Source organism: Mytilus edulis, chromosome 14, assembly GCF_963676685.1.
Source record: "Mytilus edulis chromosome 14, xbMytEdul2.2, whole genome shotgun sequence".
Classification (NCBI taxonomy): domain Eukaryota; kingdom Metazoa; phylum Mollusca; class Bivalvia; order Mytilida; family Mytilidae; genus Mytilus; species Mytilus edulis.
The window spans coordinates 19922756-19949568 of record NC_092357.1 but is presented as its reverse complement, the minus strand read 5'-3'; the positions used below and the strand labels follow the sequence as shown (position 1 = coordinate 19949568).

General features: G+C 32.7%; 1 protein-coding gene across 1 annotated transcript in view; it reads left to right on the top strand.

The window, feature by feature from the left end:
* LOC139502938 (uncharacterized) overlaps positions 1-22334 on the top strand; it is a 67920-nt gene extending 45586 nt beyond the window's left edge. Inside the window, exons 3-4 of the mRNA XM_071292612.1 lie at positions 20145-20447; positions 20740-22334. Coding sequence (XP_071148713.1) covers positions 20145-20447; positions 20740-20921 — 485 coding nt within the window. The 3' untranslated portion in view covers positions 20922-22334. The remainder of the gene's footprint in view (positions 1-20144; positions 20448-20739) is intronic.
* Positions 22335-26813: the final 4479 nt, after the last annotated feature.

Here is a 26813-nt window from a genome sequence, read left to right as displayed (position 1 = left end):
CTCCACTTCATTTCTTAAATGACAGAAATAAGTTTATCGTAATTCAGAGAACTCTCGCATTTTATCAAAACTGGGAATTCCCTCTGACGTGTTTCTAAATTTATAAAAATACTAAATATAAATACTGCTTAATTCTGATTTTCCGTGTTGTTTAAAACACGCATATAAGTCAAGGGAACTATCAAACATGAAGATTATGAAAAGAACATTATAGGAAAGTTGTTTAAGTTCAATCCTTTTGTTTGTTTTTACCTTTTAAATTAAAACAATCATAAGAATCTGAGATGTTTCTTAATGTTTAGAATAAAACGATTGACAAACGAGGGCAATGCTCTGAGCCACCGGTATAAGTCTACAGATTGCTTGAAAGCAATCGTATCCCAAAAACTGATTCATTGAGTTTCCACTCTGAAGTGTCATTAAAATTTCTTGATAAATTATCTGGTATAATATTTTCTTTCCCTGGAATATGAACAGCAGATAGTAAAACTTTGTTTTTTTATACACCAATGCCATATTTGTTTTGTTATTTCTAATAAAGGTAAAACTGATCCTCCATGATTATTTATATAGTTTACAGCAGTGGAACTATCAGATTTTACACAAATATGTGTTCTTTCTACATGACAGCAAAGTGATATTATGCTAAAATAGATAGCTTTTAATTCTAGAATATTAATGTGTAATGTTCTTGTTTATTTTGTTAATTTCATTAATATTGATATCTTTCAATCGCTTGCCAACTTCATCTCCAAAAAGGTTAGAACCTACATCTTCATGGCGATTGCAAAGTTGTTGATATTTCTTATCTATGTGTGGCTTTAAAGACATCCGTCTTTTAATTGATAGCTCAAAGTGAGTATTGCTTAAGATTGCCAAAGCTTTAGAAATGTTTTCTCTCATTAGTTTTATATCTGGAGTTTTGGATTTCAAAATTTCAGCCACTCTTATCAATGGTACCATACCACAACCCAGCGATTTTTGTAAAGTTTGTAGATTCAAATCAGCAGTTTTAGCTTTTCTTTCAAGAAATTGCCATATCTCAGCATTAACTGCGGGTGCTACCAGACTTTTACAATTTACCGGTATCTTCATTTCTCTCGTCATTACTGACACATCGGATTTCTTCTTACAAATATTGTCAAAAACTTTTGCCAATGATGGGCTTACCTCTTCATCATATTTTTTATCGTCTTCAAATATTTTAGGTAATTCATAGTCAAATTCGTCATCAGACGCTACAACCTGAGGTTCATTCTCTTCGTCGGAAAAGATATTGTAGTGGGTGTCAATCACCTGCTCATCAGACTCATTCTCAGAAAATTCCATGTTATTGTCAATATTACTACTTGACTGTTCATTATTGTGACTCAGTGTGGATACTTGAGTATCCGACAAACCTTTTAATAGAGTTTTAAGCAACTCTGACTGGTCAAGCTGATTCTTTGCAGCATTTTTCTTTACTGTGCCTGTGGTTGTGCGAGGTTTCGTAGCCTTCGTACCTTTACCACGTTTTTTGACCGGACTTACTGTTATTCCGCTGCCTGATGGTAACTCATTGTTCATCTCAGTCACCTGCCTTTTAGGTGTCTTTTGCTTACTGGCTAAAGCCTTGCCTTTTGTAGAGCTTGTACTCTTACCTTTTTCAGTCTCTTGTTTTTGTTTTTGTGTTACTGCCATTCGGGTGTCCTCGGCAATTAATAATTGCGGTCTCACTAATTAACGACGACAAGAATTTTAGCGACAAGAAGCGACAACAAGAATTATTTTAGCGACAAGAAAACATTTTTTTTTAATTAAAATTAATTATTGCAATAAATATTAAAAGAATATGCAAAAGAAAATAATTTTAGCGTCAAGAAAGTTAAAATTGATAGAAAAAAATGAAACATTATTTACATAATATTTTATCATCTATTATGAATAACAGCCTGTTTTACGTTTAATTATTGTATTATGAGATTACTTTTCCTTGTGTTTTGAACATATTATTTATCTTATAATTTGTTTTTTAAAACTCTTTTCGTGCAATATATATTAAGCTCGCAAAATGAATTATTTGTGCATCATTGTCCTGAAAATATTGACACAAATTGTGAAATACAAAGAACTGAAATCAAACAGGAGGAAAAGAAAATTGAAATGTGAATGTTTTCATCTTTTTATTTGTTTATTGCCTCATTAAACGATATTTATCATGTTTATGCATATTGATTGAAGATGAAAGGAAATTAATGGCAATCTTGAGTTTTCAACAAGTGTTCACTATTTACAATGATTGTATATTCTGGCGCATGTAATTGTATAGTCTGACGCATGTACAAAGTTGAAGGTGTTAATTGGATGTTATTGTAGCAATAAAACAGGGGACACGCGACTCGTTAAAGGGAAACTTCGCAAAAAAATCAAAAATTGATATTATGTCCATTCTGTATAAAAATGCTCAAATTTATAGATATTAAAGTTTTATTCCGCTAAATAAGAGATCACCATCGATTTTAAATTTTGAGTATCAGTTCTCTACTCTCCGCCATCTTGTCACCTTCTCCGATGAAAAATCCCGATATGTCAATAAACCACAAAGGAACAAAACTACAGTAAACGATGTAGTCGTAATTGCGTGTCGATATCTTGTCAATCGTACGGTTGTTTTATCTGACTGACTAACTTGATACGGAAAATGGTCTTATATTTTTAAATAACCATACAGTCTGTTATTTTTAAACTGATAATATTGTAATTAGTTAAAAAGTCAAAGTTCGAATCATAAAATGATAAATAAGTGTTCCGTGGAAATTGTTTTCGAAAATCTAATTCGTTCATAATTCTTTCAAGTAATAAACTTTATTTAAATAAATTCGGATCTTCCCTTATCTGATCACCAGCATGGCTAAAGGTATTACTCCCAAAGGTATTGGAAGGGGTGTAAGGTGACACGTCCAGGTATTCAATCGATTTCCTGTCCGGCGGGCTTGCAAGTTCATGCATCGTTTCACTTCTGTAGGTATTGATCAGTGTACACGACCGTTACTTATAACTTTCCATTTTGAACTATCAGGTGCATGTATAATATACATTTTTGTCTTGCGTGTCCGAAAGTGAGTCATTACTGAACTCATACGCTTGTTTATAAATAACATTTCTGGTGTAAAGAATATTATTTATAAAAAAAAAAATAATACAAAAAAAAATAATTGAAGAAATACAAATCTATTTACATATTTTTCCAAGGGTTAATTTGGGAAAATGTAATATTTACTCGTTGTCAATAGTTTAGGACAGATTGGAACATACCAGAATTATTGATCTAGAAAAATGTGCGCACTTGTCGACGATTCGTGTATACATACGCCTGGTAGAAAGTTACGGAACTATAGTCAGTAGCGCAATTTAAAATATGTATACATGTATACATTGAACATAAGAAAGAAACATACATTTTGTGTAAATTGTGGTAAAAGTTTTGTAAATAGACTAGTCCATGTATGCCAACAGTATGTAATCAACGAATTCGATAGACTATTGTATACCAAAAGAAGAAGAAGAAAAAAAAGAAACAATTTGATTTAAATACAGGTCAATTTATAACTTGCTTTGGTTCATCGAAGTTAAGAACATAGTAAACTCACAGATTTATATATCAATTAAATTGTTCTCGAATAAAGGACGAAATTCGTCATCATCACAATTGTTCCAACATTCATGTAAAATATATGCAACTGGACGTACACTAATAATCCCCAAGGAATGTGAATATTTTCTAGGAAAACTATTGAGTATCAATTTCGGGATTTATTTTCTTTCTTGATATTCAATGACAGCAATTTAAAGAATAAACTGCTTGTCGGATATTTGTCCGCTTTAGGGGTATTCTTGCAAGTTGAACAGACTTATAATAACATTCAAAAATAGGGAAAGATAACATTAAATTCGTTGTCTTTTAATTTTAAACATCGTTGATCAAATAGTTATTTAAGTATATATATACGTTGGGAGACGACGATTATTATAGTTGTCTCAGATTTTAATAAGGACGTTCCCCATTATGAATAAATTTGGTTGACGTTTATCACACTTGAAAAGAATATCTATTCGTAATTTTTCGATTCCATTACAAAAATATTTTTTTCTTTATTCGTACATATTATATTCCGCTTCGGTAGAGTTATCTTCAGATAGTTTCATATATTAATTAATACATGGCTTTCAAAAGTCTAAATGTAAGTGTTCTCGTACATTTTTTCGCCTAATAAAGACAAATAAAAATGATTTAGTAAAGCTATTTCTAATTTCTAAGTCCCCCTTTTTTATGAGACATAAATCAAGGACAAGACTTGTATATCATTTCATTCTGACATATGAATTAAGTTTCCCGTCTTTAACCGAAAATTGTGTATTTCTTAGTAAATTAACTTATTTGAATTCAAATAAATAATAGCACCAAATATAATTAAATAATTCCACGGCGACCAATTTTTATTTGTCACCAACTTGAATATGTATTTTTAATGTGTGTATTAAATGCTACCACTGATCCGAATAGACAGTCACACCTGGCAAGGTGTGCCCTAGAGGCGAGGTTAAATACCGAAGTGCAAATAACAATTTACCTTTCAACAAGCCATCTACGAGTATTGCCACAGAACCGTGAATACACACATCGTATAAACCTAGCCATAGCAGAGATAGTAAAAGGTCAATAATAGTACACCAACATATTGTCTTTACAGATTATTGTACTTTAATTTGTTCACCTTATCAGTCCGAAAATGCATTTATTAAAAATAAATTTATAACTTTTTTGTGTTGTCTACAAAAATAATTCGAATATATACGTTTAACATAGATAATTTATCTCACGAATGAGTACAATTGAACGTCTGTGCGTTTTATCTTCTTATTATCGGATGGTTATTAGATAAAGCATAAGTCATCGGCGCGCTTACGATTACGTTAAAATATGATTAAAAACCAAGACTTTTAATGATTGTATTTTAAATCCCGGCATGCAAAAATCAGGAGAAAACGTCACGACCTACAGGAAGTAGTTGATATTTTTTCATTAATTATTGAATTTCTCCTTTATTACTGCACATATAGCGATAAAACTTTGTGAATATATATATTATGTCATAATGAACATATTTAAACCATAAGTAAAAAATCGTGAATTTTCCCTTTAATCTCATTTGATGTTCCGCATTGTGTGTACTGTTATTACCTTAGGGTGAAGCCACATCTAATGTTGTTCCTATCAAGAACAATGAATTATAGTATAATACTGTTAGAAAGGAAATAATATTTCATGTTTTTGTTTCAATAAATCCTTCAAAGGAAAGTTGACATTTTTTTGTTTTTGTTTCAATTTTATAGCGTGTGCATTTCCTTTGCTCTACCAAGCTGACTGAAGCCATTCAACTTTTATGTATAGTATAAAGTAAATTTCAGTATTATTCTCGCAAAAGTACGTGCTCTGTGCAATTGCTAGAATCTAAAACGCAACTCGGTATACCTTTGATTAATAAATCAGTTACTTTGTACGTCTTTGATACTGCGCGGTATCAAACGAACCCTTTGGTACAGGGTTTCAATTTTCTTTTGGGCAAGGGAAAAAAAGGTTACGACTCGACAGTTTTCCAACATCTGAACTCACATTGGGCCATTCCAGTTAATATCTGCTAAAGGGGGATGGATGGTCATTTCTGAGGGGTGTAAAATTTTTACATCTAAGATCTTAGGGGTGAAATTTTGGGTTTTTTCATCTGACACGTACACTTATACGCAAAAATTTCTGAGGGTCTTGCAGCAGTAAATTATAAAAAATAATTACATCTTAGGGGTTACAAAAAATACCTATTCCAGATCTTAGGGGTGCTTTGGAATGTAGACAGTTTCGTATCATGCATTATCTGGTATTGTATTTAAAATTCTGATGGGTACAATCCTTGCAGTAAAACATTCTGATAGGTCATTTTTTCCCCATGAAAGCCCATCCACCCAATTTGAACAGAAACTCTACATCTGATAGGTCTTAATTTATAGATCTGATAGGCAGTTTTTCATGATGTTTTTTCTGATAGGTATGAAAAAAAATCTCCCCATCCATCCCCACCTGTCAGAAATTAACTGGAATGGTCCATTGTGCACAAGGCACTTGAGTGAAAATGTTACAAGGCATTTGAGAACAAAGGTTGGCGTAAATGACAAGAACGCAAAACAAATTTTATCAGACTTATTTGGGGATAACGGTCTGATAGAAGCAGATACGACGGTAGATTTTTCCACTAAGTTTACTGATATTGAAAGAAAATATGAAGACCTCGTTGGTCCATATCTTACGCAAAAAGTTATTCCTACTATAAGGGATTACGGGTACAATGCTCGAAAAACAGAGTCCAGAATTACATTGCAATGGAAAAACAATAATTGTGAATCAATCAATCACATCTTGAATGGAAGCCTGAGAAACTTCCAGAGTTAATTTAAAAAATTCACAAAGAAATAAAGTTGCAAGAAAGTCTTGTCAATGGCGCACTTCATGGACATGGAGACTTTGAGCTAAGCTCCTCAGTAAGCCATTTTCAATGCACAAAAGCTCTATGGCAGATTAAATCGGAGAAAGAAAAGGCTTTTGCATTGCAAAAATTCTTGACTCATGGGAGAAAGTAAAACGCAATCCCAGAGTCCACCACTTCAACAGATGGTGGGCTGACAATCCCCAAAACAAGTGCATGTGCACGTAAACCTTGCCAACGGAAACATATTAAAAATGCTAAAACTACAACTTCAAAAAGGGCAAAAATACAGTGAACCTTATAGTGGTAAAAATCTACGGCTTATCAAAATGGGACCACCGTGTACAAAATGTATAAATATTATGTTAGATAGGAATGTACATATTATTATATAATGACTAAAAATAATAAAAAAATTGACATAACAATAGTACACTTAGAGCATAGTATGAAGCAAATGAATCAAAATATTATATTCCATTATGCCCGCTCCATATATATCTCCATTCGTTTATTCATACTTTGACTTTGATGAAAACAGATACATACATTATCTTATACATATTCTTCATATTTAAAAATAAAAAAAGAAGCTCAATCTCTTTCTTCTTCACAAATGTTAAATTTCTTCATCTACCAATATACTATTATAAACTTCACAATCTCTTTCTTCCTCACAAATGTTTCATTTCTTCGTCTATCTATATAATAAAACATTTTAATTAGACATATCTGCTCTATATTTAAAAAAAAACATTAAATACAAATTTCTTTATATCTAATAAAAAAAAAATGTTTTCTTGTCGCTAAATAGTCTTCTTGTCGCTTGTTGTCGCTAAAATAATTCTTCTTGTCGCTTCTTGGCGCTTGTTGTCGCTAATTAGTGAGACCTAATAATTGTGCTTCCGGGTTATCGAACTCCGGGTCATTAATGTTCTCAACTTGAGAAAAAAACAGAAGATGAAGCATCAACTTCTTCGTCTGACGCAACTAATTTTAATATTTCATCGTCATTGTCACTTTCACTGTCGCTTAAACGCGATGTACAGTGCGACATAACTTCTATATATAAACAGCTGACAGATTCTGCCAAGTTTTGAAATTTGTTTTCAAATATTTCCGATTCGGATAAGTTATTTTCTGTTGCAAAACTTTTATTTCGTGTACTAAATCGAGTCGACTTTACCATTTTTTTTTATTTTTATTTTTATTTTTTTTTTTTTTTTTTTTTTTTCCTGGTGGGGTAGGCATTTGTTGCCCCCTTAACAAAAAAAAAATGTATAACAATTTAATAGGGCCTGGGCTTATCTCGCCCTTTATTTAAATATTTTCAAATACAAATTATTCAGTTCAGCTAGCTTTTCAATGTCTTTCACTCGCTGTTCTGAGTAGAGAAAGTTCCTCTTATCCCTGATATCTAACCAATGGTCATGGCTTCTCTTGACATCCTTATAAAAGGCCTCATTGACTTCTTTCTCTATCAGTCCTTGTTCTTTTAAGGTATCACAATTTGCTATCAGTATTGTTGTTTTTCCTTCCACTTCAAGTAGGTAGGTCTTTTGTGGAAGGTCTAGAGTGATTTTTTCTATTATTATCTCCCCCTTTTTGTGTTTGCGGCGTTCCTTTCTTACTCTACCAGTTGTCGATGTACCATCGGCATTAATAAAGGAAGCGGGACCTTTAGGCGATGATGTGGCTGTTGGTAGTGGAGGAGCTTCATCTTTCTTCGAGATTGGCTCAGCCGGTGTATCCATTGCCGAATCTGTCTCTATTGGTTGAGCGGTATTGCCTAGCTCATCAGATTTTGAGGAGTCATTTTCTAACATTTGAGCTGGAGTTCCAATCTCTGCAGTTGACAAAAATGCCCTCAGCCTGCGGTTATTCTTTTCAGAACGGGACTTTGATGACTTCTTTTTAGGTGGTAATGTGGACCTCTCTCTTTCCGCCATCTTTCCTGGTGTCCATTTTACTATAAGTTTGTAACGTCCATTCCGAGCTGATAAAACCCAGTCGGCGGCTTGGTGTTCTAACAAATGCAAAATGGTAAAAATATCACCAGATAATACGGGCTGTTGTTGGTGTGTTTCACTGCCATCATCAGACATTATGAGAGTTTCCAGGACATAATATAAACACGTCTGTCCAGGTGAAAAACTACTACTCTGCACGGGCTTATATAGTAGTGGTCAGACAAAAAATCACTCAGCTGTGAAAAAGGCGTCTGGCCTTGGCATAAAGTAAAGGTTCACTTATTAACCTGAGCAAGCCCAGGATTATGATATATAATGATCATAAGATTATATCCAGAAGTAAATTTTGTTAAAAAGAAATCCTGTTTTTCCATATTTTACTTATAAATGGACTTAATTTTTCTGCCTGGACACATTACATTCACTCTAGATCTGTGGGTTTAGTTTTTGCAATTTTAATTATTTTCTTAAACTATCCTGGATTTGTACTAAACTTGGACAGTAGCTTGTTTATGATCATACGATAGTATCCAGAAGTAAATTTTGTAAAAAAAATAATCTTTTTTTTCCGTATTTTACTTATAAATGGACTTAGTTTTTCTGCTAGGATACAATACATTCACTCTGCTTAAAGTTTTTAAAATTTTTAATAACTTTTATTATACTACCCTGGATTTGTACCAAACTTGGACTGAAGGTAGTATCTAGAAGGAAATTTTGTTAAAATTTTGTACCTGTTTATCCGTATTTTACTTATAAATTTTCTTCCGGTTTATATTAAATGCAGGCTGCAGTTAAAACAATTATTAAGTTCATAAACTATCATAAATTTTTACCAAACATGGACAAAAGCTTTTACAATCTAAAGATAGTATCAAGAAGAATATTTTTATTGATTTTTTTCCCTCATTTTTGTAGAGCCTGCAATTATCAGCAAAAGTAGGTGAGACACTGGCTTCTGCAGAAACCTTATGAACTTTTGGGAGTATTGCCCGGCCTGACATTCCCAGATTTTCCCGGGCAGATAATACTTTGCCAACCCTGTCTTACAGGCATATTACTTTATTGTATGCTTTGCAATATTAGGTTATTTGATATACATGATTGGGGATTGGGTTTTAAGCTGATAGATTCTTGTAAGCTGTCACACCCAGAATACATCCTGATACTCTTGGCATTGACAATAACTTGTATTGCATTTGTGCTATAAAGTAACATGTTAAATCTTCGCACTAATTTTTGTTATTCTTGTTTGCTGCATGTATGACCAACACCCTAGCCGTCACTAGAAAATATACTGTTTACCAGTTGAAAGAATGGACATCACCTAAACTCCACAAATTGTGGCTAAAACTGTGACACTTTTACTATGAAGTTTTATGAAAAATTATATTCTAGAATAGAAAGATGATATGCACTACTATTTTATTTGAGGTTAAAACGTAGGACTGTGCAGCATATTATCAACATTTATATGCCCTGAACTTGTTAGAGTTTTAACTTATATGAATTACTATAATTTTATATTACCCCTAAATGGACCTTTACTGTTTGCCTAATTCAGAATTCATTTTTCACCAGAATATAGATATAGGAAGATGTGGTGTGAGTGCCAATGAGACAACTCTCCATCCAAATAACAATTTAAAAAAAGTAAACCATTATAGGTCAATGTACGGCCTTCAACACGGAGCCTTGGCTAGTATGTTTTTATACTCACGGTAACAGTCCCAAGTTATGTCTCTATTGGATGAAACATACAGATCATATCTGGGAACCAGTATGTGAACAAATCAAATTATCTGTGAATTTTACATATCTCCCAATAAGAGGTGTGGTTTGAGAAACAGCTGTATTAACAAAGTGCAACCTATACAAACATTTATTCAAATAGAAAACTCTCTAAAACATTTTTTCTCACAACAATACTTATGTTTCAGAATTATAACCTTAAACGGATAGTAGCTACGATTTTCATTAAAATTACTTTTTTAAACTATATGCCGAATTTTGTACAAAAAGTGAAATAATTATGATTAAAACAATTACTGGTTACGTCCCATTAAGTATTTAGAAGCTTTTTAACGTTTAACACCTACATTTATTTATTATCTATAGATAATAATTCGATGTTAAGCCCAACCCTTATTCATATGACCTTTACCCTTCAGTTCCCAATGCGCAATCGCACATTGTGCCTCGAAGGGAAAATGGTCGAACAGGGGAATGTTATCGCGGAAATGGTACGCGAATTTACAGTTTCAGCGAGAAAAGAAACAAAAAAGAGGTGCAGACAAGTTATTGTAAATTAAAAATTAAAAACGTCGATGAGATCGGTCATTAAAATCACTCAAAACACCTGCGACGCAGGCAAAGTCGAACAGAAGTAGCCGACGGTTTGCGTAATGTTTACATTTCTTAAATTTTCCAGATCACATGAAAAAAAATCTCAACGTGTTCATAATTGTCAAAAATATGTTTATAAATTTACGGGCAGTAATCTCCCACCTTAGAAGAAATTAGAAATCAACTTCCTAAACTTTAGTATTATTCTTCAAGTGTATCCTTCATGGAGGCCCCGATTTAACACACAAACACGTGTATACATTATCGGCATGGTTTGGCCATACAAATGTAATAACAAGTATATAATATCGCCGTTGTTGGAGAATCTTGAGTTGGAATAATATGTCGGTATTTGTTATATTTTTTATTTACATAATTTGATAAATGGCGTCAAATATGTACGTTTAATAAAGAGTAATTATCAAATGTGTAAGAAAACAAAAAGCACGTGTTCGTATCTATATATATCTTGGTTAGCTCACTCGCTATGTCGGCAAAGTTCGGGAAGTAAACCCGATGCATAATTAATGAGATGAATAGGCACACAACGCGATATGAATTATCAATTATTAACACTTCTGTAGTTTATGAAAACATTCTAGCGATCTTATTGCTTATATTTAGTACATATCTTTGATTTTAGCAGCTTTAAAACTTGTTCATAATTTTGTCAAAATCGTAGCTACTATCCCTTTAAAGAAATCACTGCATATACTCTTTTTAATAAGTTTCCTTTTACAGTACATTTTATACCCCTATTCCTGTTTCAATTTTTTTTAAGAATGAAATATCACAATTTCTGCCTCAAGTGGTCTTCTTGTCACAACAGTATTATCCCTAACCATATATATCTAACTTAATTTAGCTCATATATCAACTAGAAGTGTGTAAACAAAACCGTATTTGCAAAAGTTGTATGTATGAGATGCCAGTCAGAGTCTGGTGTAGGAATTCACTAAAAGTTTGAGAGAAATAACTGCTAACATCTGACTTTTGCATATAACTTCCAAGTAAAGTTATTTTTGTCTGTACGAAAGACCTTATTTATTAATAAAATCATAGCATTTACAAGTTAATCTTGACGTACATCTAGAAATTGACAATGAGGGTCAGTTGAAAACAAAACTTCACGACAAACGAGATGATTTCACCTTCCCAATTGTGAACTTTCCATTTCTATGTAGCAACATTCCAGCAGCGCCTGCATATGGAATATATATATCTCAATTGATATGATATTCTCGCGCCTGTATTTCCTATCATGATTTCCTTGATGGAGGGTTGCTGTTTTTTTTTTTACAAGGAAGCTATTAAACCAAGAGTTCCAAGTTTTTGAGGACGCCATCAGGAGTTGGTTGAATGTTATTGAATAAACGTTTCACAGATGATATGGGATATGTTTCTTATGTCATTACCAAAATCCCCTTTTCTTTTCATGAATGTGACTTACTGAATTAGACTATTTAGCGGGTTTGTTATAACATGAGCAACATGACAGGTGCCACAATAAGAGCAAGATTCGCTTACCCTTCCAGAGCACCTGAGATCAACCTCAGTTTTTGGTGGGGTTCGTTTTACTCAGTCTTTAGTTTTCTGTGTTGTTTCTTGTGTACTATTATTTATAAAAAAGAAGATGTGGTATGATTGCCAATGAGACAACTGTCCACAAGAGACCAAAATGACACAGACATTAACAACTATAGGTCACCGTATGGCCTTCAACAATGAGCAAAGCCCATACTGCATAGTCAGCTATAAAACTAAAAGCCCCGATATGACAATGTAAAACAATTCAAATGAGAAAACTAACGGCATTATTTATGTCTGTTTATACGATCGCAAAAATTAAAAAAATTGGTCGTATATTGGTATCACATCATCGTCATCAGCGTCGTCCAAAGACAGATGATTTCCGGATAATAACTTTAGTATAAGTAAATAGAAAACTATAAAATTTAAACACAAGGCTAATAACCACAAAAGGAAGGTTGGGATTGTTTTTTTGGGGTTTTGGTCCAGACAGTTCAGGAAAAAGGGGAACAAATAATCATTTTTTCTTGTTTTTTTCACAGGAACTTTAGAATAAGTAAATAGAAATCTTTGAAATTTAAACACAAGGTTTATAACCACAAAAGGATGGTTGGGATTGGGGGTTTTGGTCCAAACAGTTTAAGAAAAAGGGGCACAAATAAGCATTTTTCTTAGTTTTTTTCACAATAACTTAAGTATAAGTAAATTGAAATCTATGGAATTTAAACACAAGGTTTATGACCACAAAAGGAAGGTTGGGATTGATTTTGAGGGTTTTGGTCCAAACAGTTAAAGAAAATGGGTTCAAAAAGGGTCCAAAATAAAACTTTGTTTGATTTCATCAAAAATTGAATTATTGGGGTTATTTGATAGGCTGAATCTAAACATGTACTTACATTTTTAACCGGATTTTTGTGACAAAAATGTCGGTTATTGAATCGGGGATGTACGGCGGTCGGGCGGCAATCAAATGTTGTCCGTGCATTAACTCATGAACCGTTCAACCAAAGCTTTTAAAATTTTAATATGTTGTTACTGACAACTAAATGAAGGTCAAGTTCAATAATGGCGATTTTGACTTTTACCGTTCAGGAGTTATGGTTCTTGAAAGATTGAAAAATGGAGTTTCCAGTCGTGTCCGTGCATTTACGTATGAACTGTTCTACCAAAGCTTCCCAAATTTTAATATGTTCTTACTGATGACAAAATGGAGGTCAAGTTCAATAATGACAATTTTGACTTTTACCATTCAGGAGTTATGGTTCTTGAAAGATTGAAAAATGGAGTTTCCTGTCGTGTCCGTGAATTTACGCATGAACTGTTCTACCAAAGCTTCCCTAATTTTAATATGTTGTTACTGATGACAAAATAGAGGTCAAGTTCAATAATGACGATTTTGACTTTTACCGTTCAGGAGTTATGGTTCTTGAAAGATTGAAAAATGGTGTTTCCAGTCGTGTCCGTGCATTTTCTCATGAACTATTCAACCAAAGCTTTAAAAAAATTTACATGTTGTTACTGATGACAAAATAGAGGTCAAGTTCAATAATGACAATTTTGACTTTTACCGTTCAGGAGTTATGGTTCTTGAAAGATTGTAAAATGGCGTTTCCATTCACGTTGTTGCATTTACTCATGAACCATTCAATCTAAGCTTTTCAAATTTTGATATGTTGATACTGATGACAAAATGGAGGTCAAATTTGATATTGACGATTTTCACTTTCACCATTCATCAGTAATGGTTCTTGTGATATTGCCAGGACACAAATAAATGTTAATAAATCCGGTTTGCTGTCGTTGTGACAGCCTCTTGTTGATTATGGGTCCAGTTTTCAAGTTGGTCCCAATCAGTGTCCAAAATTAAAATTTGTTTGATTTCAACAAAAAATGAATATACATGTATGGGGTTCTTTGATATGCTGAATCTAACCATGTATTTAGATTTTTGATATTTAGGCCCCTTTATCAAATTTTTATACGAAGTAAAAAATTAAAACATTTTGGTCGTATATTGGTACCACATCAGGGTCATCTAAAGACGAATGGTTTCCAGATATTAACTTTAGTATAAGTAAATAGAAATCAATAAAATGTTAACACAAGGTTCAAAATCACTAAATTTATAAAGGTTGATTTTGGGGATTATGGACCCAACTGTTTATAAATAATGGGTAAAAAAGGGGCCATATAAGCATTTTTGTAGTTTTCAGACAATAACTTGTGTTTAAGTGTATGAATCTCTCTGAAATTTTACCACAAGTTTCCTTACAACAGAGGGATGGTTAAGAGTTACTATGGGGGTTACGGCTTAAACTATTTAGGAATTAGTGGCAAACAACGGGGCAAACAAGTTTTTTTTCTGGTTAAAGGACAATTAAGACAATTTAAAAGCAGTCTAAAGGCATAATAAAATCTAGAATACTGACTGGGACGTATAAACTTCAAAGTGTAAACAACCGCTTTGATTCAACAAAATCAGCTGAGCTATGTATGGAAGAAGCAGAAGATTATACACATTTTCTTATTAAATCCAAAATCCTGTTAACTGAATTCACCATATCAGACTCAAATATTTGATGATTAAAAGAATCCGACCAACAACTACATCATTGTTAACTTTTTGTCATCACTGACATAAATAAATCACATATTTTTTATCTTTTAACCAGTGAACATTTTATAATATTTTTTGTTCAATCATTAATGAAAGTGAAATAGTGAAATAATAATTCGCTTTTAGCAACCAGTATGGGTTAATTTTGTCAAAATAGAGAATTCATTGTCTTGCGGATGAGTTGTTCAATGGATTCTGCCCAAAGCAATTTATATACTGCAGCGTCTGCAGTTCGTTGAGGTAGAGATAGCAGATGTTTAAATGTCTTTTTCTGGAAATTTTCCAATTTTAAAATGTCTGTCTTAGTAAAATAAGAATTTCAAAGCCGTATAGCATTCTTGGTATGACATATGTTCTCTACAGTTTATATGAAATCAATAGATTTACTCCATCTATTCCATGTAGGTCTGCTCCTATGAGAGAATACATGGTAGCTCTAGCAGTAGAGATTCTATTGACTACATTTGGGGTATTTCGGTCTTGTCTTTCAATACACAGAAGCTTTATGGTCTGTTATTCGCTAATCTTCTCGTTGAAGAGATCAAGGTTTGATTCTTCGTTCTTTTTATTGATCAATAATATTTCGGTCTTTTTACTATTGATTTTAACTCTGTACAGCTTTCAATGATACGGAGTTGAGTTGATTCATCCTGTTCAGAAGATGCACATAGCATAATATCATCTGCGCAAGTTAGACAACCTAAGTAACTGGTTCCGATCTTAAATCCAACATTTGTTGCTTCAAGTATATCTAGGATAATCTTATTGTATGCTTTGTCGAAGATGGCATATAAAATACCCACTGCTTTACTCCTTGCTCATTTGTGAAAGCTTGCGAGATACATCCTTGAGATTTAACTTGAGTCGATGTATTTTTATATAGCTCTCTGATCAGTAACCAGGCTGGGCCTGTAATTCCTTGGTGATATAGTTTCCAAAATAGATGTGTGTGATCTACGACATCGAATGCTTTTTCTGCATCGAGGGTGATTAAGATTGATTTTTCATTTTTATCCTTTGCTTCGTTTATTGCTTCAGTGAATAAAAGAGCAATGTTTATTGAGGAAGCACATTTAGTGAAACCTTTCTGTTGTCTATTTTGTTGCTTATTCAAGGTATCTTCAATTCTAGCTCGTAAGCAGAGTTCTAAATAAACTCATCATAGATACCAGGACTAAATTTTGTATATATGCAAGACGTGCGTTTCGTCTACAAATGACACATCAGTGACGCTCGAATCCACCAAAAAGTTAAAAAGGCCAAATAAAGTACAAAGTTGAAGAGTATAAAGGACCAAGATTCCTAAAATTTTTGCCAAATACAGCTAAGGTAATCTATGCCTTAGACTTTGCAAATGATAGAGATGAAAGTTATTCCTCTATAATTTGATGGAATTGTTGGATCCTTGTCTTTTTTTTTTGGACTGGAGTAAGAAGTCCCTTTTGTATAGCAGCAGGTACATGTTTTGTATATAATATGTTATTGATCAGAGGGGTCAAATAGTCAATTAGAGCTATACCTCCGTATATAAGATGTTCTAATGTTAGACCGTCTACCAGGAGGTAACAGGTTGAACAGTAATGTCTTCAATTTCACATAAATTTATTATTGTTTCTGCATCTAATTTGACCAAACTGTCATGTTCTTTATCAAAAAAAAAGATTCGCCTTTGTTTTTGCCAAGTTTGCAAAATTTTCTTGAAAGAGTTCATTCATATCATCCGACATGGAAGCTTCTTTATCTGGTGTCTGCAGAGTATGAGTTAAGTAGGATTTTTTGGTTTTCAATAATTTAAAGAATAGTTTCTTGTCTCTATCAGATGCTTTCATAATTTCTTCATGTAGCTGATTTCTTTTGTCAGCACTTTGGTCTTTAGAGTCAAGCCTATGTATGTTATATATGTTATCTTTAGAAGGAGGAGATCCTGCGTTTTTCCAGAGGAAGAATGCCTTTTTTGATTTACTGACGGCATTTGACAGGTTTGGTGACCAGCTTATCTTTGTCCTTCTAATAAATTTAGATTTTTCTTCGAGGATAGCATGTAAGTAATTAATTTGTAGCTTGATCAATTCCATATGGTGTTTTAATGTTAAGGTATTTTCTATTCTTTAGTATTTCATGTACTTTTGGAGCATAGTTAACCTATCCTTATTAACTTTTCCCCGGATAATTTTGGTACTGATATTTTCTCTGTACTGTTTCTGACTAGCCCTTAGTTCTATGCATAGATATCGGCAGACACAGGATACTGGTCAGAGGTGTTGCGACCTTCATGTAGGAATTTAACCTGAATATAAGTTCTTTTAATCTTATATTGTTCTCAACAAATTTGACGAATATGTAGTCAATCTGTGATCTAGGTGTTCCTTGAAAATATGTGTAATCAGTTGGGTATTTAACTGGAAGATCCAATTAGGGGCCAAAAGGGTCCTAAATTAAACTTTGTTTCATTTCATCAAAAAATGAATTATTGGGGTTCTTTGACATGCCAAATCTAACCGTGTATTCAGATTCTTAATTTTATGTCCCGTTTTCAAATGGGTCTACATTAAGGTCCAAAGAGTCCAAAATTAAACTTCGCTTGATTTTAACAAAAATTGAATTCTGGGGGTTCTTTGATATGCTGAATCTAAACATGTATTTAGATTTTTTTATTTTGGGCCCATTTTTCAAGTTGGTCCAAATCAGTGTCCAAAATTATTATATTAAGTATTGTGCAATAGCAAGACATTTTCAATAGCACACACAGTATTGCGCAATAGCAAGAAATATTCAATTGCACAGTATTGTACAATCGCAAGAAATTTTCAATTACACAGTATTGCGCAATAGCAAAAAATCTTCAATTGCACAGTATTATGCAATAGCAAGAAATATTCAATTGCACAGTATTGTCCCGTTTCCAAATTGGTCTACATTACGGTCCAAAGGGTCAAAAATTAAACTTTGTTTGATTTCAACAAAAATTGAATGTATGGGGTTCTTCAATACGCTGAATCTAACCATGTTTTTAGATTTTTAATATTTGGTCCCGGTTATCAAATTGATCCACATTGAGGTCTAAAGGGTCTAAAATTGAACGTTATTTGATTTCATCAAAAATTGAATTCTTGGGGTTCTATGATAGGCTGATTCTAACCATGTATTTAGATTTTGGATATTGGACCATAATAGGTAAATGTCCAATTACAATTTTTAAAGCTTTTAAGTTTAAGTCCTAGACCACATTCATTCTGTGTCAGAAACCTATGTTGTGTCAACTTTTTAATCACATTCCAAATTCAGAGCTGTATCAAGCTTAAATGTTGTGTCCATATTTGCCCCAACTGTTCATGGTTCGACCTCTGCGGTCGTATAAAGCTGCGCTCTGTGGAGCATCTGATTGGCTTATATCACTGAAAATAAAGCATTCTATCAGGTTGAAATTGTTTATCAGGTCAATATCTATCAGCTCGGAAATTTTCAAACAAATCAAACTTTCCATTGTCGGGTTGCTGCGCCTAAATTGGTAATATTAGGACAATTTTGCAGTATTTAGTTATTATTTTGCATACTATTATTAATAGAGATAAACTGTAAACAGTAATACTGTTTATCAAATTACGATCTACAAATAAGACAATCTGACCAACATTGTTAATTGACCCCTAAAGGACTTATTATACGACCGCAAAATTTGAAAAAAAATTTCGTCGTATATTGCTATCACGTTGGCGTCGTCGTCGTCGTCGTCGTCGTCCGAATACTTTTAGTTTTCGCACTATAACTTTAGTATAAGTTAATAGAAATCTATGAAATTTAAGCACAAGGTATAGGACCACAAAAGGAAGATGGGGATTGATTTTGGAAGTTGAGGTCCCAACAGTTTAGGAATTAGGGGCCAAAAAGGGCCCAAATAAGCATTTTTCTTGGTTTTCGCACCATAACTTAAGTATAAGTAAATAGAAATCTATGAAATTTTAACACAAGGTTTATGACCATAAAAGGAAGGTTAAGATTGATTTTGGGTGTTTTGGTCTTAACAGTTTAGGAATAAGGGGCCCAAAGGGTCCAAAAATTATACTTTGTTTGAATTCATCAAAAATTGAATTATTGGGGTTCTTTGATATGCCGAATCTAACTTTGTATGTAGATTCTTAATTTTATGTCCCATTTTCAAATTGGTCTACATTAGGGTCCAAAGGATCCAAAATTAAACTAAGTTTGATTTATCAAAAATTGAATACTTGGGGTTCTTTGATATGCTGAATCTATACATGTACTTATATTTTTGATTATTGGCCCAGTTTTTAAGTTGGTCCAAATTGGGGTCCAAAATTAAACTCTGTTTGATATCAACAAAAGTTGAATCATTGGGGTTCTTTGATATGCTGAATCTAAACCTGTATTTAGATTTTTGATTTTAGGCCCAGTTTTCAAGTTGGTCCAAATTGCGGTCTAAAGGGTCCAAAATTGAACTTTATTTTTTTTAATCAAAAATTTAATTCTTGGGGTTCTTTGATATGCTGAATCTAACCATGTATTTAGATTTTGGATATTGGATCATAATAGGTAATGTCTAATTTAAAATTTAAAGTTTTTTAAGTTGAAGTTCTTAGACCACATTCATTATGTGTCAGAAACCTGTGTTGTGTCAACTATTTAATCACAATCCAAATTCAGAACTGTATCAAGCTTGAATGTTGTGTCCATACTTGCCCTTAATGTTCAGGGTTCGAACTCTGTGGTCGTATAAAGCTGTGCCCTGTGGAGCATCTGGTTGACTTATATCTCTGAAACTTAAGCAAAAGTATAACGGTTGCGTTATTTCATGCATCAATTGTAAACAAAATTATCAGGTGATCAACACAGGCTTCTTGGAGCATCTAGTTATAGATAAAGATATACTGTGAACAGCATAAATGTTCAACAAAGGAAGATCTACAAATAAGTTTTATATGACCAATTTCGAAATTTCCCTATACGTTAAGTTCTTTTTGTGTGTGTTATCAGCAGCTCTTCGTCGTCTGTATTGGATTTTTGAAATTTCAAATATATATGTTGACCTAGGGCATCAGTAATGATATATGAATTGTAGAAATGCATATCTGGTGAAGTAACATTGGTACCGTTAATTTTATTACTCTATTGTATGAAACTAACAGAGAAAAAATGTTGTATTTTCAGAACAACTAAATCTCACAATTGAAAAAGACGTTATTTTGAATTGCTCACTATCGCTAATGTGTTCTGGGAATACATTGAATGCACCGTGGTATCTCCGAAAAGGAAGCAATCTAGATGTTCTAATTTCAAATAAAGCCATAGATCATGGATACAGTCAAGAGGATTTCCGTGTAAATTTTACCGATAACCATTTTACAGTTGAGTTCATCACACTCACAGAGCAATACGTGGACACGTATATATGTGTACATGGAAAACAATGGTCCGAAACTCTAGACCTGAGTTTGTCCATAATGACAAATAGTAAGTAAAAGTTTATTTCTCACGTAAATGACAACTTGAAAACTGCAAAAGCCCATTTAAATACCATTTTTTTCCTGAACGTTGGGATTGTTGTCTATAAGGTATATATTTAAGCCTGTAAAATGGAAAGGGTTAGTTAATCAAATTTAGAAATCAGGTCATGTGTTTCCCGGATTTAACCTTTTTAGAATATAATTTCTGAACATCATGATTGACTTAAAGTGCAAATTGTAAATGCTGTTCAATTAATTTTTTACAACTGAAATTTGATAAATGCATTTATATCTTTTAGAAAAAAGCTGCAGTCAACCATATGATGATGGTAAAAAACAAGAACCACTTCAAACTATTATTATTCTAGTTACTGTGTGTATTATTATATTCATAACTGTTACAGTATGTATATGTTATGCTTGCAAAAATAGCTGTAAAAACAGTTACAGTCCAGTATTGCCCAGAGTTAATTCAAGTTAACTTAAAATAGAACCTATTTCCCATTTTAGTTACTATGCGTTTTAATGACTTATAATACTACATTAATTCTGTCTACAGTATGCCCATGCGTCCCATTCAATCCCATCACATTTTTCACATAGACTACAAAGATTCCAGAAATATACGTGTTATCAGTCTTAATGATAACATCTAATTCCATATGATGCGGTTTCAGACTTATTGTTCCTCTGTTAACCGAAAACTTATACATGCTAACACACTATAATGGTCTTTCATGACATGTACGTCACATTTTTCTAGGGAACTGCAAATACGTGCTTTCTGAGTGTCTGTGTCAGGCATCATGTAAACATTCGGAAAGTTTAATATGTTCAGATTTATCATTATTCAACTGACTGCGAACAAATTTCAGAAACAGGTATGATTAGTGAGCAGTAGCTCTCATATTAACCTGATTGTTATCACAAAATAAAAATGTAATACTAATTAAGCTGATGATAAATTGTTATGCAATCTTGTATATGCTACTAGTGTGTCAAATGAAAATAATATCTAACAAATTTCATGCTTTCAAAACGCGTTTTTTATCCATACTTTGCGTCTTGTCTTAAACATGGGGGTAAAAGTGTTCATTAGGTAAAGTTCTATAAGCTCTGAAAATTTCAGATAAATCTGATAACCTATTGTTGGGTTGCTGCCACTCAATTGGTAATTTTAAGGAAATTTTGCAGTTTTTCGGTTATTATTTTGAATATTAATGAAAAAGATAAACTGTTAACAGCATAGTAAAATGATTTTTTTTTTTCGCTTTTAAAGAAAATACAACAGATACAAAGAACATTTAAATTTTTAAGACACTCATTAATATATATATTGAAAAGCAAAATAATCATTGTGGAAAGATTTTAAGCAAAAAAATAACAGGTGGGCGATTCAGGCTCATGACAGCATCTTGTTCTAGTTTCCAAACAATAACTTGTGGAACGTTGTACGGATCTCTCTGAAAGTATACCACAAGTTTCCATACCACAAAGGGATGGTTAGGATTGGCGTTTGGTGGTTACAGCATATACACCGTTTGGGAATTACTCCCCTTATACTGCTTTTATATTATGTATTAAGAAATGTTTTATTGTCTTGAGGGGATAAGCTGTCAATTTTTTTTAGAATTTACTGTTTTGAAAATGCTGAACAAGGTATATTAATTTTATACTTAATAATGTTGTCATTTTCTATTTTGAGACTTTTATGATGTATTTACATGTGTAATTTGAATTGAGATTTTGACCAAATCTTGAAAGTATGAATCTTTTTTTTTTTTAAAGGAGGGGAATGTAAAAGAAACTGGGTTGTGGGGGGGGGGGGGGGGGGGTAAACAATAAATTGTGGACGAACAATTTTTTCTCATGAATGCAGTAATTTAAAAAAAAATCTTCAAATATGTTTTAGGGCAATTAAAGTGGACGTAATGAAAATAATTTTGGGAAGTGAACATTTTTTTTTTTGGGGGGGGGGGGGGCGGGGGGAATTCGCAACAGCATAGTGTATAGAACGAAAGCATAAAAAGGGAGATTATTTTTTGGGGGGAGGGGATCAATTCGTAACAGCATATTGTATTGCACAAAAGCAAAAAACAAGAGGGGTAATACAAAAATGGGGGTGGGGGGGTTCACTTTGAAACAGTATGTTGTATTACATGAAAGCAAAAAAAATTAATATAAATTCAAATTAACTTACCAATTCTTAGTTCTTTGACTACAGTTAAGATGTGTCAAAAACCTATTATGTGTCAAATATTAAAGTACAATCCAAATTCAGACCTGTCTCAAGCGCGAATATTGTGTCCATTTTTGCACAAACTGTGCAGGGTTGAACCTCTGCGGTCGTATTAAGCTGCGCTCATCGAAGCAATTAATTCTTAACGAACTATAGACTCAGATATTCAATTGATGTATATGTGTATACTTTTACTTTTATTATTCATCCCTTATTTTAATAATTTTGTATTTGCATTGTATAATAGTTCAAATTAATTCGTTCTGTGTATGCTTATTTATTGTGTTACTACGTCTTTTGATTGAGTTAAGCCATTTCAACTGATATTTATAGTGTGTGTTTCTATTAATGTTTCGATGTTACACTATTGGTTCAGATATCGATATAGTGAATGTTTTACCATTAAACGTGTAAACCCGCTGCAATTGTTTGCACTCGTCCTAAGTCAGGAATCTGATGTTCAGTAGTTGTCGTTTGTTGATGTGGATCGTAAACGTTTGTCGTTTCTCGTCTTTTTGTATAGATTAGAGCGTTGGTTTTCCCGTTAGAATGGTTTAACACTAGTATTTATGGGGCCCTTTATTGCTTGCTATTCGGTTTGAGCCATGGCTCCGTGTTGAAAACCGTACTTTGACCTAGAATGGATTACTTGCATAAATTGTGACTTGGGTTGAGAGTTATCTCATTTGTTACCATACCTCATCTTCTTATATCTAATAACTATATTTTATAGAAAAATGAACTAATTGAAAAGTACATATGAATTGAATCTTTACGTTCTAAAAACAGACATTTAATTTAATATCAAATTTGCTGTTGAATTATATACAGTGATAGACAATGTAAGAATACTAGTTTGCAACATTTTACCTTTCATTTCTGATACACTGTAATGTTAAACTTTTAGTTCCAAATGCAAAATGATCGCAATGATCGGTGTTCATAATCAGGTTGTGCTTAATTCGACTATGGTGCCGTTTGAACAATATGAGTTCTGATCGTTTAAACAGAAAAATGGGCAGACATTATGAGTAAAAAACATAAGTGTATAAAAAAATTGGAATTTTTATGTAAGGAAAACGTTTTCTGAGTATAATGCAGAACATTTGTGTATCATTACAGATTATGTTGATAGTACCTCAGTTGTCAATACTGTTATGTCTAAAATGTTTAGTAAATATGTCGAACAGTGGAAAGGCAATTTACAATCAGAGAAAGCTTTATCTGGTAAAGGTGGTAACAAACTTCGTACATATAATCTATTTAAGAACAGTTTTGAAACGGAAACTTATTGTAAAATTCCAATGCCATTTTCGCAAAGGAGTTCTTTTGCCAAATTTCGATGTGGTGTAGCACCACTAAGAATAGAAACGGGAAGATTTGAAAAATTAATTTTAAAAGATCGAGTCTCTGATAATTGTATGAATATTTTAGAAGATGAAGCCCATGTTATTTTATCGTGTCCTTTGTATGATGATTTTAGAAAAAAATTATTTGATGAAGCAACATATTTTAATAGTGATTTTATGTCTTATGATGATAAACAAAAATTAGTGTTTTTATTTACAGATAATAATATGATTCGTAGCTGTGCCAAAGCCTGTAATCTTATTTTAAATAGACGTAGAAATGTTTTATACTGTAAATAATTTCAATGGCAATATTTTTTATAATAGAAGCATTCTTTATATAATTTTTAATTTTATAGTCTCTTGTAATTCTGTACAGAATGGCTCTCTTTTTATATTTATATATTTTTACATTTAATGTAATGTTGTATTATATATTATTGAGAGATGAGACTTAAATAAAATATTGAATTGAATTGAATTGAATTGTGATATTTATGTATAAAATGTTATAATGTTATAATGTATATAGTGTCTAAAAATAGCAACAATCAACATTCATTCTATCTAGGCGTTGATTTCATAACTTATATATACATAATATATATAAGGTTGTATTTATAATTAAAATAATAAAAGAAGATTCCGAGTTAATTGTTTATTTGAATATACAAAAAGAAAGGATATGAAGTATATGTTTATTGGACACAACCGTAAATCATATAAAAAGTAATTTCATTGGTCTTTGTAATATCGACTGAAAAATTTAAATTTTAAAATGTTCCACACTTCACAACACTTACAAGCTTGAAAAAATGCCAGGCGGCCTAATAGGGGACTTATTGCCCTAAAATTATGATTTTACTATTTTTAGCAATTCTTGATAATGTAATAGCTGCCTTGAAGATTTCAACTGTATTTGCGCATTCAATACTATCTTCCAGTATCCCAATGTAATATATATTAATATGCTCTTGACAATGAAGGAATTTTTATATAGATAGTGTCTATAGTGTCTTCCTATTGTTTTGACTGAATTTGGCACTTTCAAACTTATCAAATGTTTTCGATATGATTTTTATACCACCGCTTAAAAAAAAGTGGGGGTTTACTGTTACATGTGTTATAACTCTGTCTATCCGTAAGTCGTTCCATCCGTCCGTCCATCTCATTTATCAGGGAAACTACAGTTCACATGAGTTAGGTATACCATACCGTGTGTTGCGTTTTTAGATTAGTCTTTCACCAAATACTTGTATACCAAACACTTGCAACAGTTTACATATGACATCCAAGTTGAAAATTTTCGTTAAATTTTTAGATTCATCATTCAACAACTTATTGTTTACCATAATGAATTTGGGTGGGGGTAACATCCGTGAGCAGTAGCTCAAAGTGTCACTTGTTCTCTTTGGTTTACTTTTAACCAGAAAATCGTTAGTATTAATAGATGGGATCAAACCCTCAACCACTTTATACATAACGTCAAATCGCTGACTTGTTCTTTTTGCCTAGATTGTTCTGTTCTAACTCAGATAGCATCTTGGTGAACAACTCCTCTTCCCTAGATCTGTATTGGCCTGTTATAAATCTGTTTGCCCTACGTTGAATCTTTTCCAGTTGTTTTATATCGTATTATGTATATGGGTCCTATATTACGGCTCCATAATTCATAGTCGATCTCACTTATAATATATTAGCGGTCGTTTTGGGATCCTTTGGGCAGAGTATAAGATTTCTTCTCAGAAAATCATGCGCTTCCGAGGCTGCATTTGAGAATTATGTGTAGTTTATTTCATGACTTCAGGTATGTATTTGCAAGCGTAGATATGAATTGTGTTGGACCTGTTATAGTACTTGTCTGTCAATACTGTACATTTTCTGGCTTTTGTTCCCTGTATTGAAGCGTATGCCCTAGTGTTTGTCTCGTACTTCTAAGTTTTGGAGGTCCTTTTGTATTGATGGTTCTGTATAGAAGGCAATCATATTCAAAAAGCCGGACCGATGATTTACTTACATCTGACAGATCATTAATGTGGCAGAGGAAGATAAGAGGTCATATTCAATTTTCTTGTGGAATATCGGATTCATCTAACGTTTCTTCAAATTCGTCACTATCTACAACGGCTTTCATATTCCTTTGAGTAAGGAGGATTTCGAAACCATTTGTTGAGTTGTCCTATCACAACATGTTTGTTCATTCTCTTTTAAAAGTAGTTTATGTGACATGGTATTGAATTCTTTGAAGAAATTCATGATAGCTAAATCGATTTTATTTCTTGCGTCAAAGGACTTCATGAAGTCGTGTCGTGTGACTAGCTGTTAAGCTTCACATGAATAGCCCGACCTTAGTCCATGGTTTAGGTCGGGCTTTATTGGCCCTTTCATAAGTAAATGTCTATAAGTAACTTTACTTGGCAGTAGAAAAACTACTCTAGTAAAAAGCAAAAATAAACAATTGATAGAAGCGTGAAACAAGTTATAAAATTCAATATGTAGCAACTGCAGCATAACAACAAACCAAAATTGTACTGTTGGTGGTCCACACAGGTAAACAGTTCCTACCTTACTCATAGGACCTGTTACAAATTGAAATGGTAAGGTAGTTTTAGGGCATACGTTATGAACCAGGATAGTTTTATATATATGCATTCTTTCCATTCTTATCTTTCAGCCAAACTGTTGACTTGGACGTATAGTTGACCTGAATTTTAGATGAAATGACCAACAAATGTCATGATCATAACAACTAATTACATGTATACCTGAATTTTACTTAAACCTA